Here is a 13,582-nt window from a genome sequence, read left to right as displayed (position 1 = left end):
CCACTACGTACGGGACCGCATGTTACGCTACGGGCGTAAGTTACGGCATTTCCGTCCGGAAATAATGGTTTGGTTCACTTTTTACGGCGCCGCATACGATCCGGGCGTAAGTTCGTACGTAGTGTGAACTGTGTGCCCGTAGATCGTATACTTTCCATTGTACGCAAACTACGTAAGTTTCCGGCCGCTTATTCACGGAACGCGCTACGGCCGGAAACTTACGTAGTGTGAACGTAGCCCCCATGTAAATCCTCATGCTCATCCCTTATCGCTATTCTCTTCTATGAGACCCCTATTCTATGAGACCCCCAACATCCAATATGATTGCCCAATCAAGAATAAAGATATAACACAAAACATAGAAAATGACAGAATATAAGCAATACGTCACATAACTACCTGCAAATGTCACTTATATTTATCTGTCATGGATATCAAGCATCACTACGGGTTTAACCTGACTGGCCTAGCCTACATTTCCCTCCCCACGCCTATGTGCCTGTCTCTGACTTCTTGCACTTATAGCCTGGCTGCTGCTCCTTTGCTGATCAGGCATCAGATGAAATGAGATCACTTCTTCCATGAACTCCTAACTTGGGTTACACAGCCGCCCCTCAGCTTCAAACTGGACAGCTGAACTTTTCTGGATAGACCAATTTCTAAACACTGAATTTTCCATGTCTCAAACTCGATGCAATCCAGAAATCAAAAGGGCTTTAGAAGAAAGCCCGGAAACTAACACGGAAGATGAAACCACACATGGTCCTATGCCTAGCAATTACCTGATCCTGTCAATATTCTCCTGCTTTTGCCCGGCATACCCAGTAAACATCGTGGCATTTGTATTTTCTATAATGGTAAGTGATGATGTTATTGCTGTTATTACGTATATGTAGTTATATGAATATCATTTCCCATCTTTTACTATAACGCTTTTGTTTTTTAATATGACTTATTATTTACACTGCTTTATATATTATTTTTCATTATTATTAACAAGTAAAATGAAGGGATAATTTAGTAGAGCCTACCGTGTTCTAGTTTATGCCTGTTGACTCAAGTTACAAATATAGCCGTCCCATTATGTGACAGTAGTGAGCCCAAGATAGAAGGAGAGAGAGTACTGAGAGGGAGAACGTAACGGCACATAAGTCCGATTATATTATATCACCCTATACTAGGAAAATGTATCTGCTTTTCTATATTTGGCGCAAACTAATTTCTAGATGAGAAAGTCATTTATGTAGCATAGGAAAGGTGATAAAGCTTAGATAACACTTCTCTTTCACCAGTTATATATATGTGGATTCATGTGTTTTATCATCTTTATGGGCTATTTAACTATTACACAGTGGGGGACATTTGTTAAATTAGGCCCAGCCCCCAATTACCCCGTCGGATCACCCAGTGGGGCCTCAGCTTGGGGCAGGAATTGTACAAAAATTTAACCTTGCTTTGAAGCAGGTGTAAATTTTTGCTTTATCTACGCCTTTTTCCAGGCGTAAACTTTGATAAATGAGGCGCGGGAGGAGGCCACACCTCCTTCCCGCCTTGCCGCACCCCCTTGCCTGCCTATCAGGTTAGGTTCATCTTGATAAATGTCCTCTATAGTCTCTGGTAGAATATTCTACATCTATTTCTGAATTATGAAAGAGAAGGGCATTTCGACACTTTAATGGCTTACTTATCCCTTATTTGCTATGATTGAGGGCTTAATAAAATCTGTTGACGTTTTATACAATTAAGGGCAAACAGGGTTGAACTATGATCCCTTTTCTTGAGGGTATCTCTTTAGTATGTACAGTATACCATTGCTGTTAAAGTTCCGATGGAAACAGGACCTGACTAAGGTTTTAGTGTAAGTTTTACAGTAAGCAAATTTAACCTGTCGAATAATAATATTTGATGTTTTTTTTTTTTTTTTTTTTTTTTTTTTTTTTAAAAAGGGGGTTTTCTTATAAATATTTTCTGTATAAACTGGGTATTAAAGGGGAATTCCCATCACCTAAACTTTTGTTAGGTGCTGGGAAATGCAAAAAAAAAAACGTTGACAGTGGTTGCCTTGGACCATGACCATCAGCTATGGTAGTGGTGGGCAGGGGCTGGTAAGTATGTTTTTACTCTTATGTCTCCCTCTGACATCCCACATGTCTCCAGGCCTTGGATTGTGCCTGGACATGTGTAATGCCAGAGGGAGACACAGCAGAGTTGGGCGTATTCTGCTCTGATGTGTCCCAGCTTCGCTTTAGCCAGAATATAAGGAATAATCTAGAAACTGATATTCCTCTGCAAAGCTGGAAGTCTGTACAACAGAACGATTCCCTTTACTGGCAGCTTGCCAAATCAAATACCGTAGCTTACCTGGGTTGATTTTGCTTACAAAGATCAGAGCCAAAAGAATGCTGTATGTCACTTCCTGGCACCGGCACCACAGGCAGCTATTTTCAGGAAGATAATCAAACCTGCACGCACCAAAAAATCTGGCAAAATTTCCACCACAAAACTGGCTTACATGACATGCATGGCATTTTTTTATGTGTTTTTGACATTTCTTAGACACTTGTTTGGAAAGGACAATGGTTTACCAGAAGATGGGTGTGGCTGCACGGAGAGGAGGTGTGACTTAAATTTGATACAGTGCACCAAAAATGTGCCAGTTGTGGCTTAATATCAACCAACTAATCCTCTGAACATAGACTAGACAGGCAATATTTTTCCACAACAGAAAAATGACAAACATCTTTCTGGATGGAGGTGATTTTGGTGCCAAAAGATGGTCGTCTATTGGTAATGACGGACACAAATAATGATCATGAACATTATTTGTGGCAGTCATTATCAAAAGATGGATGTCTTTTTGGGGCTAAAATGACAAAATTTTTTATAAAGAATAATAGAGTGGACAGGCAAAACAAAAGTAACTTGTTAAAGGATGGGACGTTTGCTATATGAGCGTGCCAGAGGTTTTATAACTGAACTATAGGTCACCCTTTAGTGTCCCTTTAAAATGTACATACATTGACCCGATCAGTGGCAAATTCCTCTCTGCCACTGGAAGTTCACGTGTCTTTGGCTACAAACACACCGAGACCGTAATATGCATCGAGGTCTTGGTGTTTTTGTAGCCACAGAGAGGAATTTGCCACCCATCGGGTCAGTGGACGTGCAGACAGTTACATTTTAAATGTGGTTGCCTGGGCAAGGATGTATTTTTAGTTCATGACTTACATTGCTGTAAATGAAAAAGACATCTATACTCACCTGCCCTGATCCCTATTGATGCGCTATTCCTATGCTACTTGGTCCCTGTTACTCTCCTCTTTTTCCTGGTTGCTATGACATTTTGTTCTAGCAGGAACTTAGAACAAAACTCAATGCAGTGATTGCCCGAGGGTTCAGTTCCTGCTGAAAACGACATCACAGGAACCAGGAAGTAGAAGGAAACACCGGGGGCCGGGGGGTGTCAGAAAGGGTAAGTCCATAAGTTCCAAAAGAAACATCTTTGCCACTGATTAAACATCCTAAATAATAATTTAACAAATGAATATTATCTACCATAATGTTAAAGGGGTACTCGGGGGAGTTAATTTTTTTTTTTGTCAAAACATTGCTTTATTTAAATTCTTTTACTTTATATTACAGCGCTATACACACCAGGGTCCTGTCACATCCCCTCCTGTGCACTGTATAATCTTATAGTACCCAGAGGGTGGCTGCCCGACACTATAGCAGAGCACAGCAGCCTCTCCACAGCAAGCCACTATATAGCAATCACAGCTTGCTCTGCCGCTCTCTGCCACATAGTACCACTCTGGTACTATACGACTATGCAGGAAGATAGGATATAACAGGACCCTGCTGGGTATAACGCTATGTAGCAGCACTTCATCAGAGCAGGGTTCAGGAAGTACTTACACAGCCCTGCAATTCAAGCATCAGTTTGTGCTAACCTGAATTTTCGGTCAGTTCGCTCACCTCTACTCCTCAGGCCCAGGTACAACGTCTGCAACCTCTGCACCTTTTATATCTAAGATTCTCCATGCCAAGTCAAATTAAAGGGGCTATCCAGCGCTACAAAAACATGGCCACTTTCCCCTTACTGTTGTCTCCAGTTTGGTTGGGTTTTGAAATTCAGTTCCATTGAAGTAAATGGAGCTTAATTGCAAACCGCACCTGAACTGGAGACAACAGTAGGGGGAAAAGTGGCCATGTTTTTGTAGCGCTGGATAACCCCTTTCAGGAAACATGTAAACATGGAACTAGATTTGTAACATAAAAACCTGTTTAAGGGTGGGTCCACACATAACAGAATCGCAGCGGATTTCACACTGCGACTTCGCAGCGAAATCCGCTGCGATTCTCGTACTGTCAGTTTGAATAGGATTACATGCAAAAGTGTTCAACAGTGTATTGACAGCGTGCAAAGGGCAAAGCAAGTTATATACACGACACTGTGCTTGATATACCCCAGGACAGGGCCAGGAGCGTTCCCCAACACCCCATTACGTTGTGACATTGAAAAAGACACTGGCTAGAGTCGAAACGTCATCAGTCGCCATACAAAGCTGCTAAATGTTGTATTTATACCTGACTTTGCCCTTTGCATGCTGTCAATAAACTTTTGGACACTTTTGTATGAATAAGAGTGCTACGGAGTCTTCTATTGCAGTCTATTGAGTTTAAAACCCATCCGTGAGAAGCACCTACCATCTACACCCGTTGTGCACCCCTACCTCTTCCTACATTAATTGGATTACATACTCGCAGTAGAATTTTCATCTCATTCGAGCATGTAAAGTACGATTCCTTAACCTGTGGCAGCCCGGCGAATACTTTACCGGTCTACACTCTGGCCTGCTTCTGAGGCTCCCAGCATCCTGCATTTCTGTTATGTGTGAACCCACTCTAAAGGGGAACTATCAGCAGGTTAGACGGATCTAACCTGCTGATAGCCCCCTAATTCTCACGTGGCGTTGAGGAGGAAGGTATGGTCTTCCCTTCCTCCTTTGTGCCATTCCCGTGTAGTTAGTAGTTGAATACACGGCCTGGAGCACCGTTAGGTGCACTGCTCCATCTCATTGCGCCAAGCTAGCCCGTTCCTTCTAATGATAATTAATGGAGCGGGCAGTCGGGTTTAGTGCTCTAGGGGCAGTTCTCCTAACGGTGCTCCGAGCTGTGGATTCAGCTACTAACTGCACAGGAACGGCGCCAAGGAGGAAGATAAAAGACATACCGTCCTTCTCGGCACCCTGTGCCAGTTAGGGGGTTATCAACAGGTTAGATTCGTCTAACCTCCCGATAGTTCCCTCTTAACCAACACCCAAAAAGTTAGCTTTGAATAAGCATATGGTACAGTTAAAACTAATGATGATCTTCTTGCCATCGCTCTAGAGGTAGACAACAATGGTAGTATTAGTGCTGCTGAAAATAACATGACACAATGATGAAGTATGCTCTTCCCTCTTAATAACATTTCCTGCAGTGGAATCCTGAGCGGAGGATACATCAGCGATCCTTCCACAGCTTGGAACGTGACATAAATATGGATTCCTTATTTGACCTCAGTAACTATGGGCAGGTGCAGCCAAGGAAAAGAAAATATATCTGTTGCAGAAGTACATTTTTTTTTTTAAAGAACAATATGGTGCTGAGGTATTGCAGGACAAACACAATCATATCATTTCATTTTGCTGTGCATAATAAGGCAACAGTTGCCAGATTATTAAAGGGTTAGATTCTTCTAACCTGCTAATATCTCCCTATTGTGCTAATTTCCTTATATTTATTCTTGGCGTCTTTTCCGTTCTATTAGCAGTTTAATCGTTATGCTAATTAGGGGTTTTGCTGCTGGTGGGTTCTGGTGTTTTGGAGGCTACTTGTCACAGTGGTCAGGAGTGGTAACACCCTCCCCGGACACACGGCAACCGGACCTTGGGTAGAGAGTCACACTTTAAGCAATTTTCCAATTTTACTTAGAAAAGGTCAAAATAGTCACAAACAGTGCTCATGTACCTGACTACATAGTGCAAACAGTGACAAACAGTGCTCAGGTACTTAGTGCAAAAATGATGATAAACCAACAGGTAGATAGGTAAGTTGATAAAAGAAACTGTAACAGGTGTCAGGGACCAGATAGGAGGGCCCTTGCCTAATGTACTATGTACTCTGCTGGGATGTGGTGAAGTGTCTTTAGAGTTTTTGAAGTATGGATGGGTCTCAGTTATCTCACCTAACCGCATTCTGCCCCACAGTGTCAGGCTTCCATCCTACTGGGGTAGTACGAGTCCCAGGTCCCTGCTCTGGGTGGAGCTGGCTTGTAGAATCCTTCCTACAAAGCTGAGCACTTGTCAGTAGAGTGCGGCTTGCTGGCACTGTGCTGTACTGCAGGTTCAGTCTTGTAAAAATCTGTCCCTTTTCTCTAATTTGGTCGACTGTCCTGTTTTAGCTGTAATGTCTGTGGCGTAGGCAAGGGTGAAGACTCCCTTGTCTCCAGTTTCCCTAAGAGTCTTGTCTAGTAAGCCTTGAAGGTTGGAAAGCTAGCCGCAGGAACAAACTATACACATGTTCTGCCAGGCACTAACTGCTTTACTGCTAATTGTAAGTAGTCACTATAAAGGAAGTGGTTACTAGAGAAGAAGAGTTATGTGTGTGACATCTAGTGGTTGGAGTAAGGAACAGCGGTCACCTGTCCTAACCTGTGACACTAGAGAAATACACTTTTACCAAGGTGTAAGAAGAAGAAAAGAAAACACGTAGTGGGACACTACATTTATACAAATATGTCTCCAAGGAGGAACTTACAAAACATAATTCTTTACCACAGGAAATGCAGCCATTTGCTATTAATCAGGATGTGTAACCCAATTTACACTACAGTGATAGTTGTGTGGCCTTGGCTGTTCACAGATGGGGTAATTGGTATACAAAGGGAAGGAAGAGGGGACCTTACATCTGGAAGTCCTAGCTGAGATAGCCACGCTGGCTGCTGAAGTTGGATAAAGCCCTAAGGCTATGTGGAAAACATGGATATAGTCATTGGCTGTACCCATGTTTTCCAGACAACCTTAGAGCTTGATCCAAGTTCAGCAGCCCCAGCTAATCAAATGCCGATTGTTCGGGTTCGGCTGGACTCGAACCCGAACCCGGTTCGCTCATCTCTACTTTCAATACATTCATAGTTCTCCCCCTCACCATCCCTGCACACCGATTCCTGTACAGGTTACAAAGCATGCCTACAGAATGAACATTTGTGCATTGGGTGGCCATCATTACATTGACATCAATTCATTCCAAGGTTATGAGCACACTAAGTAAAAAAAAAAAAAAAAAATCGTATGCTTTTTCCTTTTAAAACTTATTAAAGCATTTTAATTGGCCTCAATGGAATGACGGTAACCCAATGCACAAGGTGTATTAATTAACAAACGTTGTTTGCGTGGACGTCAAAATAATGATCGTGCCAATAATTCGTGGACCTCTTTTGCAGATGTTATTTTTAAGTTGTTCACACACAGTTTTTCTTTTTTCACTGTCATTTCACAGTCTTTACTATTACATTCAATGGACTTTTCAATTAAAGCCACACCCAAAGGGCAATCAGTCCACCTGAACTAGTAAAATGTACCTAGAACAATAATTTACTGAACTTAAAGGAGTACTCCAGGTAAAGGAAATTTCTAACATTTGCTCAAGGATGGCCTGTTTTAAAATTATAAAGAGTACCAGGCACAGAGTACCCCTTTTATTTTGTTATCACAGTTCATTCATATACAGATAGATAGATAGATAGATGTATATTACAATTTACTTGGTCTCAAATTTTTATTTTGCTCTTAGGGCCAGTTCACACAGTAAAGTTGGCGGAATTCCTCCTACCGTCAGTTTCAATGGAACGGCTCAAGCCGTCCTATTGAAACAGATTAAAGGTGGGATTCCGCAGCGGAACGCTCTGCCATGGAATCCGCTGTTTTTACTCTGTGTGAACGGGCCCTTAATAATTAAATGAAAAAATTTATTCTCAAGTTGAGGCTTAGCTAAACTTTTTGTAGTATATTAACCTCTCAACAACGCAGGACAAGTATGCTCGTCCTGCCACCATTAAGGGCAAGCAGAGAGGGCCCACGGCGTGGGCCCTCTTTGCAGCTCTGACTCCCAGATGCTATCAGCAGCCGGGGACCTCATGTATTAGCTGGTGCAGCTGATTGCCGCTCCTGGCTAATTAGCTTTTGAAATGTAGCTGTCAAAGCTATCTGCATTTAAATAGTTTGTGTCTCCCATCCCTGGTGTCTAGTGGAGGGGATCTCCCCCCGTGATGCGATCATGAAGGGGAATCCCTTCCTCTTTCCGAGCAGGGCCTCCGCGTCACTAATCCCTGCTTGGCAATCTATAGATCTGGGCTGCAGCAGTCCAGAGCAATACAGCACTGATCTAATCAGGGGGACTAGAAGTTAAAGTATGTGTGTAAAAAAAAAAAAACAGAAGTGTTTTTATTAATAAAAATTGCATTTCCCTTAAAAATAAATAAAAAATAAACATATTTGGTATCGCTGCCTGCATAATTGTCCAATCGTATCGACTTGAGGAACATAGATAACAAGTCAATTTTACCATAGGGCACATGGCGTAAACACGAAATCACCCGAAATAAAAAATATTGCGTTTTATTTTCAATTTCACTGCACATATAATTTTTTTCTGGTTTCGCAGTGTACTTTATGCAAAAATTCAGCCTGTCATTGAAAAGTACAATTAGTGGCGCAAAAAATAAGGGCTCATGTGGGTCCATAGGTGGAAAAATGCAAGTGCTATGGCCTTTTAAGCACAAGGGGGAAAAAACAAAAACGTTAAGAACCAAAATAGGATTGGTTATGGGGGTATACTCCCAAGACCTTGCCCTCAGTTTGTACTTTTGGTACCCCTCTTCTATTTTCTCTTTTCTTCTTTATTTTTTCTTGCTATTTTCTCTTTTTTCTTTTCTGTATATACAACATGACACCTAATAATTGCTTCTATTACCTTCCTCTCTATTGAAGTATATCTCCTTGCCTTGTTTTGCATTGAAGGGAAGGCTCGCAAGAGCATTTCACTCCCACCTTGTTATTATGACACAACTTTATGCTTGATGTGTAATTGCTGTTTCATAGCACCAATCTGGTATACTTTTAAGTAAATTAAAGGGGTATTCTGGCAATCTTATAAAAAATATTATATGCACTAACCAGTCCTCCACTGATTGACACCTTTCCGGCATGTCTATGCTGCTCTTAGCCCCGGATTCAAACTTTTACAAATTATCCCAGTTTTTCATTTTGGCACCCAGGTGGGAAACATCATCACCCAACATGCATTGCACCTCGGAGCCAATTGCCTGGTACCCAACCACCATTGTCTTGATCTGGATCTGCTTTGGCTATGTGATCTCCGATATGTGTGAGTCACTTACAAAAGATTTGTTACAGCATACCTGACACACAGAAGAGACAGAGATCACGTGAGGGGGAGGACAAAGGAGTGGAGACCGAATGGAACAGACAGTGAGGATTTTCAGAAGCTTCAGGGTGTGCTACAGACAAACAGACCATTTTATGTAATAGAGACCTATTACAAACAAGCTTAGATTGTATGTGGGGGTTAAACAGGGTTAACTCTTCCATACCCAAAGTTGTACTTTAAACAATTTATGCGAAAACCTTAAAAAAAAGATTTCTGGTGAAAAAAAATCTACAGTGGATTCTTTATACAAATACTATAGCTCCTAACCTGGTGCCTAAATAGGAAATATTTTTTTATTCCCTGCATGGCCAGCATGAAAAACAATGGAACCTACCAATACTATCTTTGCACCAGGGCAATAGCTTTAGGTATTGAATCATTTAAAGGATAAGGAAAATTACCCATGCTCTCGGCTGACTAAGGAGTCGGTAGTATACCTACTACGGTATTGGTGGAGATGAGTCTCGGATGTAGGTGCATGCGCTGTATCTCTTGGGCAGTACAGGCAGTTGTAATGAGAGGAGAAGAGACTAAATGGGTACGAATGGAATGGGGGGGGTAGAGGGGATGGCGGGAGGAGCGGTGGCACAAGGTGGTGTCAGGCAATTGATGGTAAGAGAGCTCTTTCTTCCAGCTTGTCCTCTTTTTTCCGTTTTTTTTTCTTCTTTTTATTTGTTGGGTGTTATGTTATAGGGTTTAAAGGAAAGGTAGGGAAAGGCAAGGGAGCATAATATTAAGTAGAATGGGGAAAGGCCGGAGAGGGAATCCGAGGGCGGCAGCAAGGAAAAAACAAAATTGTTTAAACTGTGGGTTGTGGCACCCTTATAGATTTTAATTTTTGAAATATATATATATATATATATATATGTGTATTTATGGGAACCTACCAATATTATTCCTTTACTCATTTGTACTTTTTTCTAAGGATTCTGCATATTTCATCAATAACAAGGTCTTCCCGCTTATATAACAAGTGTATAACAGGCCTTCCTTACATCGCATTCTTTTTCATTCAATATTCTGTAATATTCCTTTGCTCCTCTGAGAGTTATTATATTAGCATCCAGAATTACTGATTGCAGATTTCTTTCATCTTTCCTTCCCACTCCTCATTACTTCACAAACTCCATTACTTTTCATCTGCATCAAATTTTGGCAGGAAACTCCAAGCAATATTCTAAGGCAATGAGAGGATTGTGAAATCAGGAATTGTATAATATTAAAGACACTATATTATATATATTTTGCACTGTTGCACTTAGTTTACAAGGGATTCACATTTACTTATTTTTATTTATTTCAAGCTCCCTTTTTTATATCTGATACGTCATGGTGCCGCGGGGGGGGTGTTCAAAGAGGGGTCCCGACGGGACCCCGCTCTGAACGGCACCGCTCCCGGCTAATATGTACAGCCGGGCAGTGCCTCTATTAGCCGGCGCGGGTCCCGTTGCCGCACCGGCTAATTAAGCCTCTAAATGCAGCTGTCAAACCTGACAACTGCATTTAGAGGCTTTGCTCACCCTGTCCCTGGTGTCTAGTGGGACGGATCGCAGGGGGGAGATCCATTCTTCTGCCCGTGCTGGGCCTCAGCCTCGCAATGACGATGATCCCGGCTCGGCAATACATTGCTATGGCCTGCAGCAGGCCATAGCAATGGATCACCGATCTGATGGATCATTGCTGTGTATATACACAGCATTGATCTCTATGAGAGATCAGTGCTGTGTATATACAAGTCCCCCAGGGGGACTTCTAGTTCATGTAAAAATAAAAGTAAAAATGTTTTTTTTTATTAATAAAAAATCCCCTTCCCTAATAAAAGTCCAAATCACCCCCTTTTCCCATTTTATGAATATAAATAAATAAATAAACAAATAAACGAACATATTTGCTATTGGTGTGTGTATAATTGCCCGAACTATTAATTTATCCCTTTCCTGATCTCGCACGGTAAACAGCGTAAACGCAAAAAAATTCCAAAGTGCAAAATTGCGCATTTTTGGTCGCATCAAATCCAGAAAAAATGTAATAAGAAGCGGTCAAAAAGTTGCATATGTGCAATCAAGGTACCGATAGAAAGAACACATCATGGCGCAAAAAATGACACCTCAATCAGCCCCATAGACCAAAGGATAAAAGCGCTATAAGCATGGGAAGAGAGCGATTTTAAGGAACATATATTTGTTAACAATGGTTTGAATTTTTTACAGGCCATCAGATAATATAAAGGTTATACATGTTACATATCAATGTAATCATAACAACTTGAGGCACATATATAACAAGTCAGTTTTACCATAGGGCGAACGGCGTAAATGCAAAACTCCCCAAAATCAAAACAAATTAATTTTTTTATTTCAATTTAACAGTGCAAATGATTTTTTTCCGGTTTCGCAGCATATTTTATGGAAAAATAATGCCTGGCATTGCAAAGTACAATTGGTTTTGCCAAAAATAAGGGCTCATATGAGTCTCTAGGTGAAAAAATGCAAGCGCTATGGACTTTTAAACATAAAGTGAAAAAAGCAAAAGTGCAAAAATGAAAATTGGCTTTGACCTTAAGGGGTTAAAGGGGTACTCCACAAAAAAAATCTCTTAAATGAACTGGTGTCAAAAAGTGCCAGAGAGTGGTAATTTGCTACTATGAAAAAATCTCCAGTCTTACAGTACTTATCAGCTGCAGGAAGTGGTGTATTCTCCTCAGTCTGACACGGTGCTCTCTGCTGCCATCACTGTCCGTGACAGGAACTGTCCAAAGCAGTAGCAAATCCCCATAGAAAACCTCTCCTGCTCTGGACAGTTCCTGACATGGACAGAGGTGGCAGCAGAGATCACTATGTCAGACTGGAAAGAATACACCATTTCCTACAGGACATGCAGCAGCTGTATGGGAAGACTTGAGATTTTTAATTTGAAGAAAAGTACAAATCTTTATAACTTTAGGACACCAGTTGATTTGAAAGAAAAAGAGCTTCACCAGAGTTCTTTAACCCCTTAAGGACACATGGCGTAAATGTACACCCTGGTGTCCCTAGGTTCGTTTTGAAGGGGGGCCACGCAGCGACTCTGCTCTGAACCGCTGCGATCCCGGGTGCTATCTGCAACCCGGGAACGCGAATATTATCAGGCATGGTCCGATTAGCCATTTAAATGCAGCTGTCAAAGTTGCTATTTCCCCCATGCCTGGTGGTATAGTGAGAGAATGACCCCCCCCCCCGCGCAACGCGATGGCAGAGGAGCAACCCCCGCATCTGCTCCAGCCGGGGGTCTTCGCCGTAATGGCGCTGATCCCGGCTTGGCAATCTATAGGACACCGATCTCATGGATCTATGTAATATATCTATATTGCATAGATCTCAATAAAGAGATCAGAGTAGTAATACTAGAAGTCCCCCAGGGGGAATAACCCTAACCCCAGGGGGACTTCTAGTAAGTGTGTAAAATAAAAATTAAAAAAAAATTATTAATAAAAAAAATCCCCTCCCCTAATAAAAGTTTGAATCACCCCCCCTTTCCCCATTTTATAAATAAAAATAAATCAATAAACATATTTGGTATCGCCGCGTGCATAATCACCCGAACTATTAATTTATTTCATTCCTGGTCTCGCACGGTAAATGGCATAAGCGAAAAAAAATTCCACAGTGCAAAATTGCGCATTTTTGGTCGCATCAAATCCCCAAAAATTGTAATAAAAAATGATCAAAAAGTCGCATGGCAATAGAGCAATTTTAAGGAACATTTATTTAAAAAGGTTTTCATTTTTCAAAAGCCATCAAATAAAAGTCATGCAAGGTACATACTGTAATCGTACTAACTTAAGGAAAAATGTATAACAATTCAGTTTTACCTTAGGGTGAACGGCGTAAACACGACCCCCCCCCCAAAAAAAAAAAAAAAATATATATATATTTTCAATTTCCCTACCCATATATTTTTTTTTTCTGGTTTCGCAGCATATTTTATGCAAAAATGAAGCGTGTCATTGCAAAGTACGATTAGTGGCGCAGAAAATAAGGGCTCACATGGGTCTCTAGGTTAAAAAATGCAACTGCTATGGCGTTTTAAGGGCAAAAATTGAAATTGGATC

The 13,582-nt window shown here is 41.3% G+C and overlaps 1 protein-coding gene across 2 annotated transcripts in view; it reads left to right on the top strand.

The window, feature by feature from the left end:
* The first annotated feature begins 555 nt into the window (after positions 1-555).
* Positions 556-13,582, top strand: part of TMEM233 (transmembrane protein 233) — a 31,573-nt gene continuing 18,546 nt past the window's right edge. For both annotated transcript variants that reach the window (XM_069964089.1, XM_069964090.1), the window contains exon 1: positions 556-857. In XM_069964089.1, coding sequence (XP_069820190.1) covers positions 678-857 — 180 coding nt within the window. In that variant the 5' untranslated portion in view covers positions 556-677. The remainder of the gene's footprint in view (positions 858-13,582) is intronic.

The sequence above is a fragment of the Dendropsophus ebraccatus genome, chromosome 3 (genome assembly GCF_027789765.1).
Source record: "Dendropsophus ebraccatus isolate aDenEbr1 chromosome 3, aDenEbr1.pat, whole genome shotgun sequence".
Classification (NCBI taxonomy): domain Eukaryota; kingdom Metazoa; phylum Chordata; class Amphibia; order Anura; family Hylidae; genus Dendropsophus; species Dendropsophus ebraccatus.
The sequence above is the reverse complement of the archived record's forward strand: the minus strand, read 5'-3'. Positions and strand labels throughout refer to the sequence as shown.